A 24,560-nucleotide genomic window follows, 5' to 3' on the forward strand; every position below is an offset into this window, starting at 1 on the left:
GGTAATCGGTACTTGTATCGAGTAGTCGTGTGACACGCCCCCTTTATTTGTTTGGCTAAGATCAGTGGGGGGGGTGGGAGGCTGAGAAGAATGCAGGGGGGGGGAGTCGCGGGGCTTGTGGCTGGTGGCGGTACCTTCATGACAGACTGCGTGAAGTACTTGGTACTCCAGTCACAGAAGCCGGTGTGCAGCGCGAGGCAGGCGGCCGGCCTGTGGGGCAGCGCGCCGTCCTCGCCATCCTCGGTCGCCTGGCCCGGCACGGGAGGACAACGGCAGGGGAGAGGGAGGGGAGAGGGAGAGCGAGGGGAGAGGGAGGACAACGGCAGGGGAGAGGGAGGGGGAGAGCGAGGGGAGAGCGAGGGGAGAGGGAGGACAACGGCAGGGGAGAGGGAGGGGAGAGCGAGGGGAGAGGGAGGGGAGAGCGAGGGGGAGAGGGAGAGCGAGGGGAGAGGGGAGGGGAGAGGGAGGGGGAGAGCGAGGGGAGAGGGAGGGGAGAGGGAGGGGAGAGGGAGGGGAGAGGAAGGGGAGAGGGGGGGGGAGAGGGAGGGGGAGAGCGAGGGGAGAGGGAGAGCGAGGGAGAGGGAGGGGAGAGGGGAGGGGATCGGGAGGGGAGAGGGAGGGGAGAGGGGGGGGGAGAGCGAGGGGAGAGCGAGGAGAGAGCAAGGGGAGAGCGAGGGGAGAGGGAGGGGAGAGCGAGGGGAGAGCGGGGGGAGAGGGAGGGGAGAGCGGGGGGAGAACGAGGGGAGAGCGAGGGGGAGAGCGAGGGGAGAGGGAGGGGAGAGCGAGGGGAGAGGGGAGAGCGAGGGGAGAGGGAGGGGAGAGGAAGGGGAGAGGGGGGGGGAGAGGGAGGGGGAGAGCGAGGGGAGAGGGAGAGCGAGGGGAGAGGGAGGGGAGAGGGAGGGGATAGGGAGGGGAGAGGGAGGGGAGAGGGGGGGGAGAGCGAGGGGGAGAGCGAGGGGAGAGCAAGGGGGAGAGCGAGGGGAGAGGGAGGGGAAAGCGAGGAGAGGGAGGGAAGCGAGGGAGAGCGGGGGGAGAGGGAGGGGAGAGCGAGGGGAGAGCGGGGGGAGAGCGAGAGGGAGGAGAGCGAGGGAGAGCGGGGGGAGAGCGAGGGGAGAGCGAGGGGAGACGAGGGGGAGAGCGGAGGGGAGAGCGGGAGGGGAGAGCGAGGGGGAGAGCGAGGGGAGAGCGAGGGGGAGAGGCGAGGGGAGAGCGGAGGGGGAGAGGGGGGAGAGCGAGGGGGAGAGCGGGGGGAGAGCGAGGGGGAGAGGGGGGGGGAGAGCGAGGGGAGAGCGGGGGGAGAGCGGAGGGGAGAGCGAGGGGAGAGGGAGGGGGAGAGCGAGGGGAGAGCGGGGGGGAGAGCGGAGGGGAGAGCGAGGGGAGAGCGAGGGGGAGAGCGAGGGGAGAGCGGGGGAGAGGGAGGGGAGAGCGAGGGGAGAGGGAGGGGGAGAGCGAGGGGGAGAGCGGGAGGGGAGAGCGGGGGAGAGCGAGGGGAGAGCGAGGGGAGAGAGGGGGAGAGCGGGGAGAGGCGAGGGGAGAGCGAGGGGGAGAGCGGGGGGAGAGCGAGGGGAGAGCGAGGGGAGAGCGAGGGAGAGCGGGGGGAGAGCGGGGGGAGAGCGAGGGGAGAGCGGGGGGGAGAGCGAGGGGAGAGGGGGGGAGAGCGAGGGGAGAGCGGGGGGAGAGGGAGGGGGAGAGCGAGGGGAGAGGGGGGGGAGAGCGAGGGGAGAGGGGGGGGGAGAGCGAGGGGAGGGAGAGCGGGGGGAGAGCGAGGGGAGAGGGGGGGGGGAGAGCGAGGGGGAGAGCGGGGGGGAGAGCGAGGGGGAGAGGGGGGGGAGAGCCGAGGGGAGAGGCGGGGGGAGAGGGAGGGGAGAGCGAGGGGAGAGGGAGAGCGAGGGGAGCGAGAGCGAGGGGAGAGGGAGGGGGAGAGCGAGGGGAGAGGAGAGCGAGGGGGGAGAGCGGGGGGGAGAGCGAGGGGGAGAGCGAGGGGAGAGCGAGGAGCGAGGGAGAGGGAGGGGAGAGCGAGGGGAGAGGGAGGGGAGAGCGGGGGGAGAGCGAGGGGGAGAGCGAGGGGAGAGCGGGGGGAGAGGGAGGGGGAGAGCGAGGGGAGAGGGAGGGGAGAGCGAGGGGAGAGCGGGGGGAGAGCGAGGGGGAGAGCGGGGGGAGAGCGGGGGGAGAGCGAGGGGAGAGCGAGGGGAGAGGGAGGGGAGAGCGAGGGGAGAGCGGGGGGAGAGCGAGGGGAGAGCGAGGGGAGAGCGGGGGGGAGAGCGAGGGGAGAGTGAGGGGGAGAGCGAGGGGGAGAGCGGGGGGAGAGCGAGGGGGAGAGCGAGGGGAGAGGGAGGGGGAGAGCGGGGGGAGAGGGAGGGGAGAGGGAGGGGGAGAGCGGGGGGGAGAGCGAGGGGAGAGCGAGGGGGAGAGCGAGGGGGAGAGCGAGGGGAGAGCGGGGGGGAGAGCGAGGGGGAGAGCGAGGGGAGAGCGAGGGGGAGAGCGGGGGGAGAGCGGGGGGAGAGCGAGGGGAGAGCGGGGGGAGAGCGAAGGGAGAGGGGGGGGGAGAGGGGGGGGAGAGCGAGGGGAGAGAGCGGGGGGAGAGCGAGGGGAGAGGGGGGGGGAGAGCGAGGGGGAGAGCGGGGGGGAGAGGGAGGGGAGAGCGAGGGGAGAGCGAGGGGAGAGCGAGGTGGTCAGGGAATCGTGAGTGAGCCACGCGAGAGGGAACGACCCCAGGAGGGGACGACACTGACACCGCAAGCGTGGGGTTAATGTTGTTATTAATATTATTGAACCCACGTCGCGCCGCGAGATGAAGGGGGATTCCATTCGGAGCTCTCACAGAGCCACAGAAGTGGATATCGCAGAGCTAACTCCTTAAAGTGACCTCTGACCCATACGCGGTAACGGGCAGCGCACTCACCCCCGCCTGCCTGCCCGCCCGCCCGCGTGTTCGTCGCACGACAGCCTAAACTAACATTTTGAAATTCTCGCAGCTGAACATTTATCCAATGAAGTGCAGAACCACATTTTTTTTTTACACGGTGGTTTTCGTTGTTGTTGCTGTGCAGTCGTCGGTGGCCGCACTCGAGAACCCGGTGGATTTCATCGCAAGCAGGCAGGGCACGCGGCTCGAACTCCAGGGTTTCAACCCAGGAGGGGCGGCTCTGAGGTTCCGACCTCCCGAGTAACCCCCCCCCCCCTCCGACGCTTAAACTAAGAGAACGTCCACGGTTCGCGAGTCTACTCTCCTATGGCGTCCCCTCGTTATTCGGAGGTGCTCTTGAAGAGCAAATTTCACGGATAATAATGTTGCCCTTTTAAATGCATTACCTTAAATAAATACTTAACATTTCTCTCATCACCTCATCACTTTTTCTCTCATCACTTTATCCCTCATCATATTACTTTCTCTCTCTCTCTCCCTCTCGATGCGCAGTCGCATCGTCAGTCCCGTTTGCATCGTCCGTGCAGTTTGCATCGTCCTTCGAGTTTGCATCGTCAGTCCCGTTTGCATCGTCCGTGCAGTTTGCATCGTCCGTCCAGTTTGCATCGTCCGTCCAGTTTGCATCGTCCGTGCAGTTTGCGCGAGTGTGCGCTCTGCCGGCACGACGGGCGCGTCGCCAGCTCACCTTGTCGGGCCCCTTGTCGAACATCTTGCGCGAGCGCGAGAACTGGTAAGTGAACTGGACGCCCGGCGCCGCGACGGCTCCGCGCTGCGCGGTCAACTCGCGTGGAGACGGAGCGACCGCCACGGCCATCGTCGCCCCCGCGTGACCAGAGCCGAGCGGGACGGCGGAGAGCCCGACGCTCGAGCCGTGGCGCCCGCCGCTGACGGGGGTGCCCTCCCCCGCCGATCCCGCCGGGCTCGCCCCCTGGAAGGCGCCCGTGCGGTCGCAGTGGGAGGGGTGGGAGGGGGTCGGGGGGTGAGGGGTTGGGGGCGGCGGTGGGTGGGGGGACCTGGGGAGTGACGGGTGAAAGGTCAAACCGTGAACAACGTTTTTAACGCGTGTGTGAGTGTGTGTATACTGAACTTCTTTCGCACCGTACGTAGCCAATCGCGCTAATCGGAGGTGTGGGTGGAAGGACAATAAATTAAACACGAATAGCAGTTGTAAAGAAATTTTTTTTTTCATCTAGATTTAAAAGTGCACATCTCCAGTGGCTTTATAATATCGGAAGAGCGTTCCAGACGGCCACAGAAGTGCGCCTGAGAGCCCGCGATGCGGTGACCATCTTTGTTATCGATGGTTAGCCGCTGCGAGCATGACCCGAGTTTGCGTATGTATTCATGTTGAACTTCTTTCGCACCATACGTATCCAACCATGCTAGTCGGAGGTGCAGAGGAAGGACGCCAAACTAAACACAAAAAGCAGTTCTAAGGAAACGAGTTTTTAATCTAGACCAGGGGTTGGCGATCACAATAACAAGAAGAGCCATTTTTTTTATATTCGGTCAAAAAAAAATCCTTATTTCAAGCGCCGCAATGCACGTGACTACGAGACGGTGGCCCTAAAAAAATAACGTCACAAATCAGTCGATTTGTGACATTATTTATTTAGGTCCTTAGAAAGCCGCATGCGGCTTCGGAGCCGCAGGCTGCTGAACCCTGGCCTAGATGATTTAGAAATGTACGGCTCAAGTGGCTTCCGAATATCGGAAGGAAGAGCGCGTTCCAGACGGCCGCACGAGCGTGTCCGAGAGCGCGCCGTGACCGTCTCTGCCCGTCGGCGGCGTGCTCGCCGTACCTGCTGCCGTGGGCCGCGGCAATCGGCGTGCGGTTGGTGGGGCTTGCCGGCGCCGAGTGGGTCAGCGACGACTCGGAGACACGCTGAGGTCGCCCGCTGACGGTCGTCTTCAAACGCGGCACGGGCACAGCGGGAGGTCGCAGTGAGGGTTATCGGCGAGCACGGCGGGCGAACGGCGCGTTTAAAGTTGTAAACGGTAAATAAGGGAGAGCACGCAAACACACAAACGCGTGCGTGCGAGGTTGTCGTCAATGCTCCGGAAGTGCTATGTTGTTGATGTTGTTGATGGCGATGATGGGAGGAGGGAATTCCAAAGTGGAACGGTGCGAGGGAAGAAACGGAAAGAGAAGTGAGGCGACCTGCAGTGTGGGTGAGTAATTCAGTGAGTCAGTTGTTGTGACCAGCAGTGTGGTGGGTGAGTGTGTTAGTGGGTGGGTGAGTGAGTGAATGGGTGAGTGAGTGAGCGAGCGGGTGAGTGAGTTGTTGTGACCTGCAGTGTAGTGGGTGAGTGTGTGGGTAAGTGAGTGATTGATTGAGTCAGTGGGTGAGTGAGTTGTTGTGACCTGTAGTGTGGTGGATGAGTGTGTTAGTGGGTAGGAGAGTGATTGAGTGAGTGGGTGAGTGAGTTATGACCTCCAGTGTGGTGATGGTGGTGTGTGAACAGTGTGATGGATGAGACCAAGCAGTCTGTGTCTGGTCGACCGAGTCTTCAGCATTGGTGGAGGAATCAATTAAAAATGTTCAAGGGTAGTAGTAGCGACCGGATAGGGACAAGCAGGCAATTGACCATGGGCGACATAGTGACTGCAGTGAATCAGTGCATGCTGCATCATCACTCAACCCCGACTCCTTGACGTTGAATTCCGTCAGACGCACTGAGGACATGGTTCGGGGTTAGTGCACAACTCTTATCACCTAGGTCAGGGGTCGGCAACCTACGGCTCCGGAGCCGCATGCGGCTCTTTACGGGCTGCTTCTTGACGATATGTACGTATGTACATAGATGCATTGCGGCTCTTGAAATACTTAATTTTGTACCGAACTGGAAAGAAATGGCTCCTCTTGTTATTTTGGTTGCCGACCCCTGACCTAGGTTATCTCAAGTGCGAAACATTCGTACATTGTAAGATCTATAAAACAGTTCGGTCTTGCATTTTTACTGAACTGGTTAAATGTGTCTGGGCCGATGGAATGCTGAGTAGGTGAGTGGGTGAGTAGGTGAGTCAGTGGGTAGGTGAGTTCCAGGCCAAAGGACCTCTGAGTAGGTGAGTGGGTGAGTAGGGGAGTCAGTGGGTAGGTGAGTTCCAGGCCAAAGGACCACTGACTAGGTGAGTGGGTGAGTAGGTGAGTCAGTGGGTAGGTGAGTTCCAGGCCAAAGGACCACGAACCGCGAAGCCGCGGGGGTCCAAATCTCGCTGCGTAACAAGCATGTGCATGTCAGCGTGCACGAGTGGAGAGAGCGCACCAGCGATACACGTGTGTATGTGGCTGTGCGCATGTGTGCGTGTGCACGTGTGTGTGTGTGCGTGTACGTGTGTGTGCGCGCACCTTCCACGCGACGGAGTTGAGCGTCCGCATGGCCATGTCGGACACCTCGGGGCAGGGGTCCACGGCCATGTGCAGCAGCACGCGCCAGATCTGAGTGTACACGCTGTTAAACGAGATCCCTGCGCACGCGCACAAAGGCAAAGATCCACCGTGCGGCGTTAACATAATGTTGGGGCAAGTGCTGTTAGCGAGCACCCACACGCAGCCACACACCACCAAACTCAACCTCTTCCTGCACCTGCCCCACACCCCCCACCCACCCGACCTCTTCTCCCACCTACAACCCACAGCCCTCCTCCCCACCTCACCCACCCCTGCCCGCACCGATGAGCGAGTTGAGGGCGCTGTAGGAGCTGACGCGGCGCATCTTGTCGACGGTGTCGTACGTGAGGATGAGCTCCTCCCCGTCGGGGCTGCTCGCCGTGCTGCTGCTCCCGCCGCTCACGTTCAGCGGCGGCGATGTCATCGCTCCGCCGCCGCCGCCTGCGCAGACGAGGGGAGGGCGATCACGGGGTGGGGGGGGGGGAGGTCGGAGGTCGCCGTCGTTATCTCGCCCAATGTAGCTGCGTGAAGTTCGCGTCTCCCTGCCGCTCGTCAGTCTCTCTGCTCAATTCGTTTGTGCCGCGGCGTGGCCTAGAGCGGGCGGGCGCCGTGTTCGTCGCGGGAGGTTCGCGCTTCGAAGCCAGCGGCCGCCCTCGGTTATTGTTGCCGCGCCGATTGTGTTAACCGTAATAATGCTGCGAGCCGTCCTCTTCGCGGCGGGCGCGCCGACGGGTCCCGGGATGTCGGTGGCCAGAGCAGGCCGTCGCGTGCCGGCGCTGCCGTCTGAACGTGCCAGATCTCATTCCAAAAAGAATTCCACCGCAAATTACTCGATCTGAATTTCCACTTGCAAGGCTCACTCATCTTCACCACCGTTCTGTAGAAAAAAAACCTCGACGGGACCCTCCTGAAAGAACAGAGTCTTGGGACTCGGCGAGGCCTTCCGGGGCAAATGCTCAAAAGGATAAATAATATATATTTAGAATGAGCAGAGGGGCGGACTCCTCCTCTGGTGATGGCCATTGTGAATGCATAACAAAGATTGGACGAACTTTATTGGCCGCCATGCAATGATCGGCTCACCTGGGAAATCGCCACAATTTGGGGTCAGGATTAATTTCCACCGAGGTTGTGTTTCTTGGCAAGTTGCGGTCGGTCTCAACGTTCCGCGCCATTTGCTTCTTCTCAATTTGGCGCGTCGGCCCCAAGGTGACGTCCGCATTGCGATCATCGAAACATTTGCAAATCGTGCACGGCGCGGTCCTAGCATTGTGTGCGTCGTTAGGCGCTCGCTTATCCGTGAGCAGGAGAGTTCCCCTTGGCCGTGAGCACGCAGCACCGCACGCAGCACGCACGCACGCACGCAAAATACCTGTACACATTTTGACTTAAAGCTTTCGTGACTGCAGAGATTCATCTTCTTGGTTCTTTCGGTGAAGTCACGTAGAAGGGAAATAATAAAATAATAAAAGTAAAACATAATAAAATAATATAATAAAAGCATATTAAAAAATATAATAATATAATATTTTATAATGTTTGATTTTTATTATTTTATTATTTCCCTTCTACGTGACTTTACCGAAAGAACCAAGAAGATGAATACCTGTACACAGTGTATACACACACTCCACATACCTACCATGAAACCCCACCCAGCTGTGCAAGACAAAGATCTCTGTGTAACCTTAACAGACTGTTGGTGCAAGTGCCGTGCGCACGCACACACACACAGGTAAGCGAGGGATGCTTAGGGAAGACACAACTCAACAAGCCGACGACGACTCTTCTCTTATAGCTACACAGCCGGGCTGTGCGTCGCGGACTCTCCCGCAGAAGCGTGAGGCTTTGTTGAAGAAAAAAAACGTTTAAGTGACTTTCATGAGCGGGGCACCGACGTTGGCAAGATGTTAACTACGTCGCCCGGTATGCAGGAGGTTGTGGGTTCAATCCCAACCTTGACGCCTGCCGCGTGGATTTTTCTCCAGACCCTCCGGTTTTTCGCTCCGGATTTAGAATCAACATCAAACGTTTAAAGTATCTGGTTGCTATAAATTTCCACGTGACGATAAGCCACTTCGTTGCGCTTGTAATTTGTGATAGCCAGGTCGTTTCTGAAAAAGAGCTGTGTAGCTCCGTGGGCCGTACCTGGTTAGTCTAGTAACGTAACGGCGCTGCGCCGACACCGCGCTACAACGTACGGGGAGCGGCGCCTCGCAGCGACGATGACGCCGGTGCGCTACGGCATCACCGGGGAAGTTTCGGCGCCCGTGCCGGAGAGCCCGGCGCACACAACCCACTCGTTCGGCCACAAAGCTGGACATTACGCATCCACGTTCTGCCTTCAGGGTGGCCGCCCCTCCCCGCTCCCGTGAGCGGCGCAAGCCGGGCGCAAGCGGAGGCGACGGAGCGCCGCCGGCACGGCGCCAAACCGACCGACCGGCGCGGCGTGGCAAAGCTGGCGGGCCACCGCGGAGAGCCCAGTCCACACGCGGACACTTTTTTTTATTTACATTTTTTTTTATTCATTGCCGGATTCTGTAGCAGGCATCGCTCGCCGCCGGGCGGTGACGCCAAGACTGGAGGCGTCGTGGCCGTAATTGGACGGGCCAATCAGAGGTGAGCGTGATGACGACGTCACTTCCCGCTTGATGCCCTGCACCCCCGCCAGCCAACCAGCCTTTAATTAACGGAGTAAGCGGCGTCACAAGAAGCGACGTCGAACCGTTGTGGATTGAGGCTTCTCGGATCTCGCCGAAGGCGCTTTCGGGGTGGCGGTCGGAGCGGATCGTCGGTTGGAATCGACGGCGCCGTCGTCGGGGCGACAATTTCTCCCTGACGACACGGACGGCGGCAAGAGCCTCGCGCGTGGACCGGGCCTTGGCGTTTGTTAACGTGCAGAGCGATAGGAAGCGGCAGGGCAGAGAAAGCGACGCCGCAGCAGGGAGTGGGGGCGGCGAAGTGGGGGGGGGCGAGGGGCTAAGGACAGGATGGCAGGGGGCAGAGGCAGACGTGTGTGGGGCGGGAGAGAGGCGCGATGAGGCGGAAACGCTGACGCTCGCGGCGCGGCTGGTAACCCACCGACGTCGCGCTCTTTGTTCGCCGCCGAGTCCACGCGACACAAACTCCGCACGCAAGCACGCTGCAAAGCTGAGCGTGCCAAGGGGTGTGAGAGTTTTCCGGCATCACACGAGGCTAGCCACCATGCACCTTCCTCTGAGCTTTGGGCAAAGCAGTGACGCTCAGGCAGCAAAGGGTGACGCATCGCAGCGGCAACCCTCGGACGAGATCAAAAACTCTGGGTCAAAGCGTTTGTAGTTTGTGTTTTTCTTTCAAGAGGTGGAAGAGGGACGTGGAATTACGCGAGCGGTGGGCGAGATTAAAATCCAGCGACAGCCCTGGTGACCTCTAACCCTGACCGCTCATCCATTTCCCTCTACGAGGTGATCAGAATCAGAATTTTATTTTCATACTGGAGGAATCTGATGAGCTACAAAGTCCAGTACCGACTTGCTGATGCTACCCGCTTGAATTACCCGGGCGAGGGCCTGCCCATTGAGCTTCTGGGGAGGTGACAGCTACACATGGGAACGTATCAACGTTACAGCTACACGTGGGAACGTGTTAACGTCACAGCTACACGTGGGAACACAAACGTTACAGCTACATATGGGTACATATCGACGTTACGAGCCGCTCCGTTTCAGATTTCCGTTTGTTAGTCTGCGACCACCACCGCCACTCAGCGACGGCGGAGGAGCTGTGCCGTCACGCCCCGCGGCGGAGCCCCCGCAGTTTTTCCCGACATGCTCTGCAGCGTCGTGCCAGTCAACCTCTCGCCATCGCTCAGCCACTGCCGCGTCACTCCCGTTACCACGACGACCGCAGTCTTCGCCCCCCTGATTTACAATGCTGTTATGATGTCTCTGCAATGCTAACCCCCCCCTCCACCCCCCCGACTCTCCTCTCGTCCGGAACTGCGCTCAACGCGCTCACCGCTGCAGGTCGCCTCGCTTCTCTCTCTGCTTCTCCCTTCGCACCGCTCCCCTTCGGGATTCCCTCCTCCCATCGTCGTCCCTTCTCCGACGTTCCGATAACCCCGTACGATCCCTAGCTAGCACTCTCGGTATGCTAGCGCTGCTGCTGCTGTTGCTGCTGCTGGTGGCGGGCGGTGGTGGCATTGGGTGGCGGTGGAGGGCAGGGTCGGGGGGCGTATAAAGTTTTGGGAGGTGGCGCTCGTGAAATGGAGGGGATGACGGAAGGGGGGGGGGCGTGAGCGACACCGCTTACCATCCTCGCTGAGACTGAGGTTCTGCAGCGACTTGTTGAGGCTGCGGGCCGTCGCCGCGTTGCCGATGGCGCGCAGGTTGCCGTACGAGCTCACGGGGCGCAGGCGCGACGACGCCAGCCCCTCCCGCGCCGGCGTCAGGCTGCCGGGGGGGTCTGGGGGGGTACGGCGTGGGAGGTGCGGGGGGTGCGGGAGGAGGGGGGTGGTTTGGGGTCGTCGGGGCGGCAAGGGACGTGGGCCTGGTTCGTCAGGTACCTTGACCCCTCACCCACCCGCACCCTGAAACCCGGAATCTAAATCACTAAACGTGGAACCTGGGCCCTGGAATTTGAACTCCTTGAACCATCCCCACAATCCAAATAGCTTCAAGCAAGGGCGCTTGGAAGTGAATTACGCAATCCAAATAGACACGCACATATACGGTAAACCTAACGTTTCAGACCGTTATCCTTATTCATAGCGGAGAGTTTCACCAGACGAGTCGATCTCTCTCCCGCTATCGTCTGGGCGATCGTGACGACCGCGACCGCTTTCCACCGCCGGCGCCGCGACAAGGAAGACGCAGAGAGGCAGAGGTGGTGGTGGAGGAGGAAGAGGAGGATTCGGTGAGATGGAAAACAAAACAATCGGAGAGAAAAAAGTGACGGTGCGAGGACAGAAAATCACGGCGGGTGTTAACGAGCCTTGATTGGTCGTGGGTCAACGAGTGAATTGGGTCACGGAGAAAAACAAGTGGTGAAGGGGGTCCAACGAACGATGGCGCAGATGCCATCGCGACCTCTTGACCCCCCCCCCCACCCCGCCCCACCCAACGCGGCGCGCTCCCCTGCGGTCGACGGCAACGCGAGCGGAAAGTCTGCGGGCGAACGCGGACGCACGGAGCGACACGCCAAATACCCCACAGTGCACGCGTCAAAGCGAGAATCCCTCCGTTGCGGCGCTGAGGTCAGAGTGCCCGACTGGCAACCACCATCATCACCATCATCACCATCATCATCACCATCATCACCATCATCACCATCACCATGATTACTACCGGCAGCGGCAGCCGCAGTAATCCTTTGCGGTTGATAAACGACCGGCACCACATCGCAAGGAGATCAACAGCAGTTGCGGCCGAAGATGAAAACTGCCACCTGACACAGGAACGTGGAATTTCCAGCAATGGGCCCCAGAGCGGCGAGAGGCGTGAGTGCGTACGCGAGTGCGTGAGTGTGTGAGTGCGTGAGTGCGTGCGTGAGTGCGTGAGTGCGTGCGTGAGTGCGTGCGTGCGTGAGTGCGTGCGTGCGTGCGTGAGTGCGTGCGCGAGTGCGTGAGTGCGTGAGTGCGTGCGTGAGTGCGTGAGTGCGTGAGTGCGTGAGTGCGTGCGTACGCGAGTGCGTGAGTGAGTGCGTGAGTGCGTGCGTGAGTGAGTGCGTGCGTACGTGAGTGCGTGAGTGCGTGAGTGCGTACGCGAGTGCGTGCATGAGTGAGTGCGTACGTGAGTGCGTGCGTACGTGAGTGCGTGAGTGCGTGAGTGCGTACGCGAGTGCGTGAGTGTGTGAGTGCGTGAGTACGTGCGTGCGTGCGTGAGTGAGTGCGTGAGTGCGTGCGTACGTGAGTGCGTGAGTGCGTGCGTGAGTGCGTGAGTGCGTGCGTACGTGAGTGCGTGCGTATGTGCGTGAGTGCGTGAGTGCGTGAGTGCGTACGTGAGTGCGTGCGTACGTGAGTGCGTGCGTACGTGAGTGCGTGCGTACGTGAGTGCGTGCGTGCGAGTGCGTGAGTGCGTGAGTGCGTACGTGAGTGCGTGCGTACGTGAGTGCGTGCGTACGTGAGTGCGTGCGTACGTGAGTGCGTGCGTACGTGAGTGCGTGAGTGCGTGAGTGCGTACGTGAGTGCGTGCGTACGCGAGTGCGTGCGTGAGTGAGTGCGTGCGTACGTGAGTGCGTGCGTACGTGAGTGCGTGCGTGCGTGAGTGCGTGAGTGCGTGAGTGCGTACGTGAGTGCGTGCGTACGCGAGTGCGTGCGTGAGTGAGTGCGTGCGTACGTGAGTGCGTACGTGAGTGCGTACGTGAGTGCGTGCGTACGTGAGTGCGTGAGTGCGTGCGTGAGTGCGTGAGTGCGTGAGTGCGTACGTGAGTGCGTGAGTGCGTGAGTGCGTGAGTGCGTACGTGAGTGCGTGAGTGCGTACGTGAGTGCGTACGCGAGTGCGTGCGTGAGTGAGTGCGTGCGTGAGTGCGTGCGTACGTGAGTGCGTACGCGAGTGCGTGAGTGCGTACGCGAGTGCGTGCGTGAGTGAGTGCGTACGTGAGTGCGTGCGTACGTGAGTGCGTACGCGAGTGCGTGAGTGCGTGCGTACGTACGTGAGTGCGTGAGTGCGTGCGTGAGTGCGTACGTGAGTGCGTGAGTGCGTGAGTGCGTGAGTGCGTACGTGAGTGCGTGCGTACGTGAGTGCGTGAGTGCGTGAGTGCGTGAGTGCGTGCGTACGTGAGTGCGTGAGTGCGTACGTGAGTGCATGCGTACGTGAATGCGTGAGTGCGTGAGTGAGTGAGTGCGTGAGTGCGTACGCGAGTGCGTGAGTGCGTGCTGCGTGAGTGCGTACGCGAGTGCGTGAGTGCGTGAGTGCGCGAGTGAGTGATTGCGTGAGTGCGTACGCGAGTGCGTGCGTGAGTGCGTACGCGAGTGCGTGAGTGCGTGCGTGCGTGCGTGAGTGCGTGAGTACGCGAGTGCGTGAGTGAGTGAGTGCGTGAGTGCGTACGCGAGTGCGTGAGTGCGTACGTGAGTGCGTGAGTACGCGAGTGCGTGAGTGAGTGAGTGCGTGAGTGCGTACGCGAGTGCGTGAGTGCATGCGTGCGTGAGTGCGTACGCGAGTGCGTGAGTGCGTGAGTACGCGAGTGCGTGAGTGCATGCGTGCGTGAGTGCGTACGCGAGTGCGTGAGTGCGTGAGTGCGTGAGTGCGTACGCGAGTGCGTGAGTGCATGCGTGCGTGAGTGCGTACGCGAGTGCGTGAGTGCGTGAGTGCGTGAGTACGCGAGTGCGTGAGTGAGTGAGTGCGTGAGTGCGTACGCGAGTGCGTGAGTGCGTGCTGCGTGAGTGCGTACGCGAGTGCGTGAGTGCGTGAGTGCGTGAGTACGCGAGTGCGTGAGTGAGTGAGTGCGTGAGTGCGTACGCGAGTGCGTGAGTGCGTGCGTGCGTGAGTGCGTGAGTGCGTGAGTACGCGAGTGCGTGAGTGAGTGCGTGAGTGCGTACGCGAGTGCGTGAGTGCGTGCGTGAGTGCGTGAGTGCGCGAGTGCGTGCGTGAGTGCGCGAGTGAGTGCGTGAGTGCGTACGCGAGTGCGTGAGTGCGTGCGTGAGTGCGTGAGTGCGTGAGTGCGTGCGTGAGTGCGCGAGTGAGTGCGTGAGTGCGTACGCGAGTGCGTGAGTGCGTGCGTGAGTGCGTGAGTGCGTGCGTGAGTGCGTGAGTGAGTGCGTGAGTGCGTACGCGAGTGCGTGAGTGCGTGCGTGAGTGCGTGCGTGCGTACGTGAGTGCGTGCGTACGTGAGTGCGTGCGTGCGTACGCGAGTGCGTGCGTACGTGAGTGCGTGCGTGAGTGCGTGCGTACGTGAGTGCGTGCGCCCAGCGCTTGTCGAGCAAGCGTGGGCGTGCGATCGCCAGCGCGCACGACGGCACCGCCACGCTCCCCCCCACCCACCCTCCCCTTTGCTCGCCCTCATTTCCCTGCCGTCACTTACACACCCGGGATTGAAATTTTTTAATCAATTTAATGAATGCAATCAATTTAATCAGTTTCAAAAATTATAAAATTATTAAAAAATAGAAACCAAAATTATGTTTAACAAATAATTAGTGTGATGTTTTTCCGTTAAAATGACATTAATTAATAAATAAATTGTCTGTGGGACCTTTTTTGGCAGCATCAAGACGATACACCGGTGTAGGCCAATCAGTTTCAAAGACGGTGCATATTTTATCAGAGCACCTTAGGTTGCATGTTTTTGCCACGACGTGTGGTTAATGCAGACTCGATGCCTTGCGAAAGGTGCGTGGTCTATTCGGTGTGTGAACATCTTCTCCCGTTCTATTTCCAGAAAGGGTAAATCCTATTCTTCATTTTTTTCATCGTGAAAAAAATGGTGGACGTAATTAAATTTCCCCCCCATCGCCAATTAAGCCCTCCTCATTTCCCCGCGTTGTTAATCGACCACCCAGGGGGATCACGTGGCTAACTCCCAGAATGCCGTGCTTGCCTCACCAAAAACAAATCAAACACTCAATTGAGCAGAGTGTGATGGTTGCGTGCGCAGCACGTTGATGCACGGTCATCAGCCACAATCAGGAAAAGGTTTTAAGAAATATATTTAAAAAAATAGGTCTCAGGTCATTTCCCGCCCAAACGAACGTTCGGGTGATGGTTGGAAATTTCACTATCCGAGGGTACGGTAGCGGAGTAGTCACAACATAGGGACAACAACTGTTGGCGTCTCCAAAAATTGGTACTAATTTTATCCACCCCCCTCGCCCGGAGACATGATGGTAGGAGGCACACCCTCCCCTCCTGCACCCCCCCTGAACTCCCCCCCCCCCCACCACTACACCACACCCCCGCCCCCGCAACCAGCCACTCGCTCTACCGCTGAGCCCGGGAACGCGACCTTTAATGAAATAACGAAATGAGACGATGCCGTTGCGGCAGTGTGGATGGGTGAATTAAGAGCGGCTCGCTTTGGCCACGTCAAAAGCGATCGCAGGCGAGAGCGTCGGCTTGACTCCTGGGCTCCCTCCCAGGAGGAGAGATTAACAATCATGTGCAGCGGCATTGATGGTTTTATCACAATCCTCGGTGAATGGGAAATTTAAAAGTGTATTCAATAGAAATTTGTATTTTAATTGCCCACACCTCCCAACCCCCCCACCACTGAATCTGCCTTTGTCCAGCTCTTGACGACGGCCTTAATCGGATGACGGTCGCAGGGCAAAAAGTTGCTCCGTGCCGTCATCATCATCACCACCACCACCAAACATCCCCATAAACATTACCACCACCATTTTCATCACCGCTTGTCATCGCCACCATTATCATAAACAACATTGTCATCAGTGATCATTACCATCATCATTATCATCATAGTCAACAACGCCATAATTTTGGACGCACCGTGTTGCTCTGCTGTCAGCGAGCAAGGCTTGCGGTTGACCGCTGCTGCCACGTGGCTTTGACCAAACTCCGAACCCGCTAGTCGCCCGGGAATAAACAAACACGGAAACTGAACAACAAAAATTATTCCGCTGGAATGTGGACCCCGCTCGAATGCAGTCCTCCTGTACTGGGATATGAGGCGGCAGTGGGGGGGGGGTGATGTGGGGGGAAGGGGTGGGGGTCCAGACGGAGAGGAGACGCGGCGGGCTGGGCAGCGGTACCTGCGAAGGTGGCGGGCGACAGCGCCGGGTGGTTGCGCTCCTCCTCCAGGAACTGCAGCGCCACCGTGCAGAAGTTCACCTCGTACTGCACCACCAGGTAGTGCAGCGCCACCACCATCTCCTGCCACACGGGTCGCGTGAAGGTTCGCGGTTAGGGGGTCATCGCAGGCTGGAGGGTGCATCAATGTTATAATTATCATTTCAACTTGCAACGCGCTCGCTCTCTTGGAGACGGAGCGACTCAAAGGGGCGCCAGGAGGAGGAACCGCAGAGTTAGCGGGCAACGCGGCAGCCACGTGGTGGGACGCCGGCACAAAATCCCCCTCCCCCAAGCTCTGCGGTCCGTTACACATTAAGGTGTTACCGGCCGAGTGAGAGGAAACCAGAGCTCCCGGAGAAATCTCCACACGTGCGAGGGGGGAAACGCTCTATCCAATACGGCAGTGGATTATGGTCGCGGAAAACCCAGGAAAAAACCTCTTGACGAAAGGGCCGCAAGTTATATTTTTCATCCCCCCCCGGCCCCACCCCTACCCCCCAACTTGCCCCGCCCACCACTACCTCAACCCCGCCTCCGGGGGGAAAGGGCGGGGCTTAAAATGGGAAGAGGCAGGGTCTAAAGAATTAAGGGGCGGGTCTTAAATAGGAAAGCACGGATCTGAAAGAGCAAGCGGAGATGGAGCCTGATTAGTTAGGAGTTGGGCCTAAAGAGGAAGAGGTGGAGCCTGCAGAGGAAAAGGTGGGGCCTGCAGAAGAAGGGTGGGGCCTGGAGAGGTTGAATTTCCCTGCTGAGTTTGGGTACCAGAAGCGTAGAATAAAATACGTGCAGCTGAGGCCACAGGCCAAACTCGTTATTTTACATTTTTTCTGTGTGCAACTCAAAGCATCTCCCTGCTGAAATGAGCTTGGTCTGGAGAAATTCGCCTATCGGTGGCCTGAGCCATCGTCACGATCGTCATAATCGTCATCATCATCAGCTGTGACCTATCCACTGTTGGACGGCGGCGGTGCCGACCTTGCGGACGATGGGGCTGCCGTCGTTGAGCAGCTGGGCGACGGTCATGGCGACGTTGTGGTCGAGGGTGGTGGCTTGGTCGCTCCGCTCCCCCGAGTTCCCGATGAATGTGCCGAGCGCAAACACGGCCGCGCTGCGCACCTAGCGTCGCACCGGCAACCGCACAAACGCGTTACACCACCACGCAGCACAACCACACCACCAGGCAGCACAACCACACCACCACACAGCACAACCACACCACCACAACCACACCACCACGCAGCACAACCACACCACCACAACTACACCACCAGGCAGCACAACCACACCACCACACAGCACAACCACACCACCACAACCACACAACCACGCAGCACAACCACACCACCACGCAACACACGTGCATTACCGCTGCGACACGTATGCATGTCGCCACGGCGACACGTACACATTACCGCGGCGACACGTACGCACGTCGCCACGGCGACACGCACGCGGGCTCAGTACCTCGGGCAGCGGGTCGGAGAGCAGCAAGTAGAGCTTCTCGTGCGCCGAGTCGCGCACGCCGCACCAGCGCGCCGCGTCGAAGTGCTGCCACATGCGGCCCAGGCACACGGCCACCCAGTGGCGCAGCAGCGGGTGGGGGTCGTTGAGCTGCTCCAGGCAGATGGCGATCAGGCTGCCCTGCAGGCACACCTCCTGCAGCAGCAGCAGCAGCACCAGCAGCAGCAAAATCAGGGAGCGGAACAGGCAGCCGGGGCGGAACAAGCAGCCGTGGTAGCGGCAGCAGCAGCAGCACCACCAACAGGAGCAGAAGCACCAACAGCAGCGGCACCAGCAGTAGGAGTGCAACAAGCAGTAGCAAGAGCAGTGGCACCAGCGGGAGCGGAAGCAGCAGCAGCGTTACGGAGGAGAGTGTGTATCTGGAACGGAAGTATGATCATGGCCTCTGCTGATGAGGCAACGAATGCCAAAACTGGTCCAGAGTTTGCTTGCGCTGAACCAATGCTGCTGAAATGATGCAGGAAGGACAGATGCGTCCCGTCCGCTCATCTGGTCCACCGTCTCCACGGAGACGCTCACCATCATTGTGGCTTCAACGCGGATCGATTAGATCCGTGGCTCGGTACGACCAGAGAGCCGTCACCTCGTCCCACGCAGAACCGCTATCCGACCCGACTGGGAACTCTCTCGGAGACTTGGCATCGCTCACTCCACCAGGTGATAGCCTTTGCCCCCCCCCCAATCCCCCCCCCATCCCGCCCCCCCACACCGCCCCGCCCCCTCACCTGTCCCGTCAGGTAGTTGTTGACGATGACAGCGAGGACGAAGGCTGCCATCGTGCGGTGGTCGGCCTGGAGGAAGTGCAGGGAGACACGCACGCACGGTGTCAACCATCACGCGGCATCCACCGTCATACAGCATTTACCGTCACGCAGCGTCCACCGCCAGCGTCCACCGCCAGCGTCCACCATCACGCCGAGTCCAAACTTCAGCCTAATACCTCGCCCTTGCTTAAACGTGAACACCGATTAAACATCGAACCCAACGCCAACGGTGAGCCTAATCGAGCCCACACTAACCTCCGTCCGAACACTAAATCCCAGCAACAACCCGCGACCCACCGCAAAACGTATAAATCCACAGCCGCGACTCCCCGACCGCGACGCCGACGCAAGGCCCCGTCGACGGCGCTCGACACTCGCCGCCTCTTAGCGCTCGCTCCAGAAGCCAAATGCGGCGGAAACACCCACGAAACCTCCCAACTCTCCTCCGCAACCCCGAGCCCTCGCCCCTAACCTTTCTTGAACTTGGCACTACGATCGTGCTGCTGTGCTGCTGTCACGTTCTTACCGGCCCCTACCGAACATCTGTGAAAAGAACTTTCTAGCCCATCGGATTCCTCCTGCAGCGTAAATAAAAAATATTCTGATTCTGATAAGCTCGGAGGGGGAAAGGGACGAGCGGTCGGGGTTAGAGGTCACCAGGGCTGTCGCTGTCGTTTCCCTGGATTTTAATCTCGCCAACCGCTCGGTGATTCTCATTAACGCCAAGCACAGCTCAAGGGGGGGGGGGGGGGGGGGCTACCCCCAGCTGAGTGAGTCGTCGATAATCAATCCTGCTCCCCGCTGCCCGCATCACTGCAGGGAAATATTTTCAATTTGTGTGCCATCTCCTCGGTTCCTCCTCATCCTCCCGCTGATTGTTGACACACAGAGAGAGAGAGAGAGAGGAGTTGCCCCCCCACGCGGATCGCACCGACGTCTTGCTGCGCCTGCCGCGGTCGACTTGTACGGACGCGAGTGCGCGCACGCGTGTGTGTGCGTGTGTGCGTGTGTGCATGCGCGCGTGCGCGCGTGCGTGCGTACGTGTCTGTCTGTGTTGTGGAAACATCGACTTGTACGGACGCGAGTGCGCGCACGCGTGTGTGTGCTTGAGTGCATGCGCGCGTGCGTGCGTACGTGTCTGTCTGTGTTGTGGAAACATCGACTTGTACGGACGCGAGTGCGTGCACGTGTGCGTGTCTGTCTGTCTGTGCTGGGGAGCGACAGCGCTGCACGAGTCCCTGGCACATGATAATATGCTTCACAGTGGCAGTGGGGCTCACAAAATGCCGATTGATTACTAATAAACCCAAAATGATCCGATGGAAAGTAGGGATTTCGATTGGATCATTGGGGGGGGGGGGGGGGGGCACATGCCACCCCACCCCCCCCACTGGCTCCGCAAGTGCACAGCCTGCCTCAAGTGAAGAGCGAGCAGGGACGGTGGTCGGTGATCACGAGCACAAACAGGAAGTGCTTACGGGCATGTAGGGGTCGGCCAGCACCGACAGGAAGTACTTGTGTCCGCCATCCTTGACGAGGTCTGCCTGGCAAGACTGTTACACACGGCGGAGGAGATAACGTACGGTTAACACGCCGATACCTCGGCGTTACCCCGGCGATACCCCAGCATTACCACGGAGGTGAGCGGCGTTACCCAGGCAGATGTTGTTACCGAGGCACGGGATGGCACCGTGCTACAGTGGCAATGTTGCTGTGGCCAAACCACAGACAAAGATCCCCCGTGTAGCCTTAACAGACTGTTGGGCCAAGTGCTGTTAACGAGCACCTATGAAGGCCGGAACGGTACACGAGGGGGTGGGTGGCCAGAAACACACCCGGCCGCCTTTGTTTCCCGAGTGGCGATGTTTACACATCGCACCAGGTACTCATTTGAGGCTGAGTTAACCTAGGGGAGGCCCAGAACCGGTTCAGATAATCCATCACTGGTGTTGGCCGTGAGTGGGAATCAAATTCGGCCCGCCTCGTTCGTAGCGCATCGCGCTAACCGCTCCCCGTACACACACACATGCGTGCACGGGCGTACGTACGCTGTCGACGGCCAGGATTTTGGCCCAGATGAAGACGAGGAGGGGGCGCAACTCGCGGGCCGAGCTCTGCAGCAGCTTCAGCACGTACGGGAAGATCCCTACGGATAGCGCCTGCACGCACACACACACACGCGGACAAAGGTAAAGCCATGTGCAGCCTCAACAAACGGTTGGGGCAAGTGCCGTTAAGTAAATATGAAGGCCAAAAAGGCAAAGGGGGTGGTGGTGCAGTGAGCATCACGCCCCGGCCGCCTTTGTCTCCCTGGCGCTGACGTTTACACAGGTACAGGCTTAAGCGAAGGTCAACCACGCGGAGGCTAAAGGCCGGATTGGACAGGAAATCGAACTCGGGTTGCTGTGTTTGTAGCCGAGCATGCCGACCGCCGCACACCACCGCTCCACCCAACGAGCCCTACCGGATCTGCCCACCGCGGCTCGGGTCTGCTTCCTCGTTGGGGGTGCGAACACAGCAGCAGCACCATCAGCTCCAGCAGCACAAACAGCACAAACAGCACCACACCAGCAGCAGCACAGCAGCAGCAGCGATGTGGGGTGGGGGACCCCTCACCAGGCTCACGGCCCAGGGGCCCAGGTCCAGGAAGCGTCCCAGGAGGTCGAGCGCTCGCAGGCGATGCACCTGGCTGAGCAGCACCTGGGCGCATTACACGGGGACATGGACGGGGTGGAGGAGGATGGAGAAGAGGTGAAGGATGAGTACGAGGGGGTGGGAGTAGAGGGGAGGAAGAAGAAGAGGAGGCGGAGGCGGAAGACGATTGAAGGGAGGGGGGGTAGATCGAAGGGTGAGTGAGTGGGAGGGAGAGGAGGAGGAAGGGGGGAGAGGTAAAGGAGTTCAAGGCAGAATAAAACATTAACACAGGGCAGCATGGTGCCGCAAGAGTGCAGAGTCTGCCTGGGGTAAGTGCGGTGGTCAAAGTAAGCGGTTGCCAATCACAAGGTGAAGGGGAGGGGGGGCGGAGGCCAGGAGAAGGGGTCCTTGCTCACCTGCAGGACGATCGGCAGCTGCTCGGGGGGGTTCCTGTTCTCCACGCCGATCGTCAGCCACACCTGGAACGCGGTCAGCTGCTCGGCGAAGAATGGGCTGTTCTGTGGGGCGCACGGGCAACACACAGGCGGGCGCACACGCACGCACACACCACCAACAGCAACCGACACACACGCGCCTCCAACAACCGTCACTAACACACTCGCACACACACACCGCCACAACCGTCACTCACACACTCGCACACACACACCGCCAACAACCGTCACTCACACACTCGCACACACACGCCGCCAAAACCGTCACTCACACACTCGCGCACACACGCCGCCAAAACTGTCACACTCACACACACACCGCCAAAACTGTCACTCACACACTCGCGCACACACGCCGCCAAAACTGTCACACTCACACACACACCGCCAAAACTGTCACTCACACACTCGCGCACACACGCCGCCAAAACTGTCACACTCACACACACACCGCCAAAACCGTCACTCACACACTCGCGCACACACACCGCCAACAACCGTCACACTCACACCACCATCAACCGTCACACACGCCGTCAACAATCGTCACACACACACACACACACGCCGTCAACAACCGTCACACACACACGCCGTCAACAACCGTCACACACACAGACGTCATCAACAACCGTCACACACACACACGCCAACAACTGTCGCACACACGCATTGTCAACATTCGTCACTAACACACCAGCTGTCAAACACACGCATGCACCACCAACAGCCACCACCAGGCACACGTTCGCGCAAACACACGCACACACACGCACACACGCACACACTGTCAAAATCTGTCAGAGAATACAAGCACGAACAATCATGGCACACGCCACACGCTTCACCGGTAACCATCAATGACATCAGCATATAATACAACAAAGACCTCCTGTATAGCCTCTAACAGACTGTTGGGGCGAGTGCTATTAGCGAGCGCCCTACGAAGGCCGGCAAAGCACAATCATGTGCTGGGTGGCCAGCACCACGCCCGGTTGCCTTTTGCCTCCCCAATCCCGATGTTTACAAACCACACCAGGTACTAATTTAAGGCTGAGTCGACCTAGGGGAGGCCCAGCACCAATTGAGATATTCGTCAACGGTGTTGGCGGCCGTGAGCAGGAATTAAACTCGGGTCGCAGGATTCGTAGCGCAGCGCGCTAACCACTGCGCCACCGCTCCCCAGAGGCGCACACAAACACCCCCCTCATAGCGTTAACACTTGAGACAAGCGGCACTGTGGCACACGAGGGGGTGGGTGGCCAGCACCACGCCCGACCGCCTTTGTCTCCCCAGTGGCGATGTTTATACAGTGGCTCAGTCGACCTAGGGGAAGCCCAGGACCGGTTCTGATATCTGCAAGTTTCTCGCTGTGAGCGGGAATCGAATTCAAGTCGCTGGGTTCGTACTGCAGCTCGCTAACCACTAACCTGCCGCTCGTGCACACACGCACGCTCACGCACAGACACACATGCTCACACGCACGCGCACACACACGCTCACGCACACAGATGCACGCTCACACAAACACGCAAGCTCACGTACAGACACACATGCTCACGCACACACATGCATGCTCACACGCACGCGCACACACACGCTCACGCACACAGATGCACGCTCACACAAACACGCAAGCTCACGCACAGACACACATGCTCACGCACACACATGCATGCTCACACGCACGCGCACACACACGCTCACGCACACAGATGCACGCTCACACAAACACGCAAGCTCACGTACAGACACGCGCTCATGCACACACACACACACGCTCACACGCTCAAGCACACAGATGCACACACGCATACTCACACACGCTCACGCACGCACGCACGCAACACACGCAAGCTCACGTACAGACACGCGCTCATGCACACACGCACACGCTCTCACACACACACACGCTCAAGCACACAGAAATGCACGTGCTTGCAGCTTCTTCATTAGTGTCTACTGCGCGTACAGCCCCCGTGCACGTAACGACCGCCCGCCAAAAATACGTGTCCGGACATTTCAAGTAGGAAATCATTCCCATCGTCCCGCCGAGCACCCTCATGGCCTCCTCACCGTCGTCGCCGTTTCATCATCGTCGCCATCTCACCTCAGACGACCCCCATACCACCCCCCCACCACCCCCCCCCCGCTTCAATCGCACCCGCAGATCGGCTTTGGCGCAAAAGACGCGATCACTCACGGCCCCCCCCCTGCCCCCAACCCTTCGTACGGGGGGCTCAGCGGCCCTCACGGAATATTCACACGTGGGATGGAAGGGACGGGAGGTAGAAAGGGAGGGAGGGAGGGATGGAAGGGAGGGAGGGAGGGAGGTAGAAAGGGAGGGAAGGGAAGGGAGGGAGGGAGGGATGGAAGGGAGGGAGGGAGGGATGGAAGGGAGGGAGGGATGGAAGGGAGGGAGGGATGGAAGGGAGGGAGGGAGAGAGGTAGGTAGAAAGGGAGGGAGGGAGGGAGGCTGAACAGACCCTGAATGCGTTGCTATCCTCGATGATGGTCGGCAGCTGGGAGAGGCAGATGTCCACGGCAAGATCCCACGCCTGCCTGTGTGTCCGTGCGTGCGTCCGTGCGTGTGTCCATGTGTGCGTATGAGAGTGAGTATCCGTGCGTGTGTCCGTGCGCGCGTGTCCATGTATGTGCGTCCGTGCATGAGCGTGCGTGTGTGTCCGTGCGTGTGTCCGTGCGTGTGTGTCCGTGCGTGTGTGTACGTGCGTGTGTGTCCGTGCGTGTGTGTCCGTGCGTGTGTGTCCGTGCGTGTGTGTCCGTGCGTGTGTGTCCGTGCGTGTGTGTCCGTGCGTGTGTGTCCGTGCGTGTGTGTCCGTGCGTGTGTGTCCGTGCGTGTGTGTCCGTGCGTGCGTGTGTGTACGTGCGTGTGTGTCCGTGCGTGTGTGTCCGTGCGTGTGTGTCCGTGCGTGTGTGTCCGTGCGTGTGTGTCCGTGCGTGTGTGTACGTGCGTGTGTGTCCGTGCGTGCGTGTCCGTGCGTGTGCGTGTCCGTGCGTGTGTCCGTGCGTGTGTGTCCGTGAGTGTGTGTCCGTGCGTGCGTGTCCGTGCGTGTGCGTGTGCGTGTCCGTGCGTGTGTGTCCGTGCGTGTGTCCGTGCGTGTGTGTACGTGCGTGTGCGTGTC

The 24,560-nt window shown here is 59.8% G+C and overlaps 1 protein-coding gene across 1 annotated transcript in view; it reads right to left on the minus strand.

Moving 5' to 3' along the window:
• Nucleotides 1–24,560, minus strand: part of LOC144718583 (regulatory-associated protein of mTOR-like) — a 63,641-nt gene that overhangs the window by 4,783 nt on the left and 34,298 nt on the right. Inside the window, exons 11-26 of the mRNA XM_078593957.1 lie at nucleotides 23,904–23,979; nucleotides 21,379–21,480; nucleotides 20,945–21,028; nucleotides 20,377–20,487; nucleotides 19,807–19,881; nucleotides 18,290–18,355; nucleotides 17,508–17,699; nucleotides 17,019–17,159; nucleotides 16,004–16,124; nucleotides 10,609–10,761; nucleotides 9,400–9,468; nucleotides 6,601–6,759; nucleotides 6,277–6,395; nucleotides 4,729–4,835; nucleotides 3,612–3,939; nucleotides 135–248 (exon numbers count right to left, since the gene is read on the minus strand). Of these exons, the coding sequence (XP_078450083.1) occupies nucleotides 135–248; nucleotides 3,612–3,939; nucleotides 4,729–4,835; nucleotides 6,277–6,395; nucleotides 6,601–6,759; nucleotides 9,400–9,468; nucleotides 10,609–10,761; nucleotides 16,004–16,124; nucleotides 17,019–17,159; nucleotides 17,508–17,699; nucleotides 18,290–18,355; nucleotides 19,807–19,881; nucleotides 20,377–20,487; nucleotides 20,945–21,028; nucleotides 21,379–21,480; nucleotides 23,904–23,979 (2,017 nt within the window). The remainder of the gene's footprint in view (nucleotides 1–134; nucleotides 249–3,611; nucleotides 3,940–4,728; nucleotides 4,836–6,276; nucleotides 6,396–6,600; nucleotides 6,760–9,399; nucleotides 9,469–10,608; nucleotides 10,762–16,003; nucleotides 16,125–17,018; nucleotides 17,160–17,507; nucleotides 17,700–18,289; nucleotides 18,356–19,806; nucleotides 19,882–20,376; nucleotides 20,488–20,944; nucleotides 21,029–21,378; nucleotides 21,481–23,903; nucleotides 23,980–24,560) is intronic.

This window comes from Lampetra planeri, chromosome 5 (genome assembly GCF_965212315.1).
Source record: "Lampetra planeri chromosome 5, kcLamPlan1.2.h2, whole genome shotgun sequence".
NCBI classification, from domain to species: Eukaryota; Metazoa; Chordata; class Hyperoartia; order Petromyzontiformes; family Petromyzontidae; genus Lampetra; species Lampetra planeri.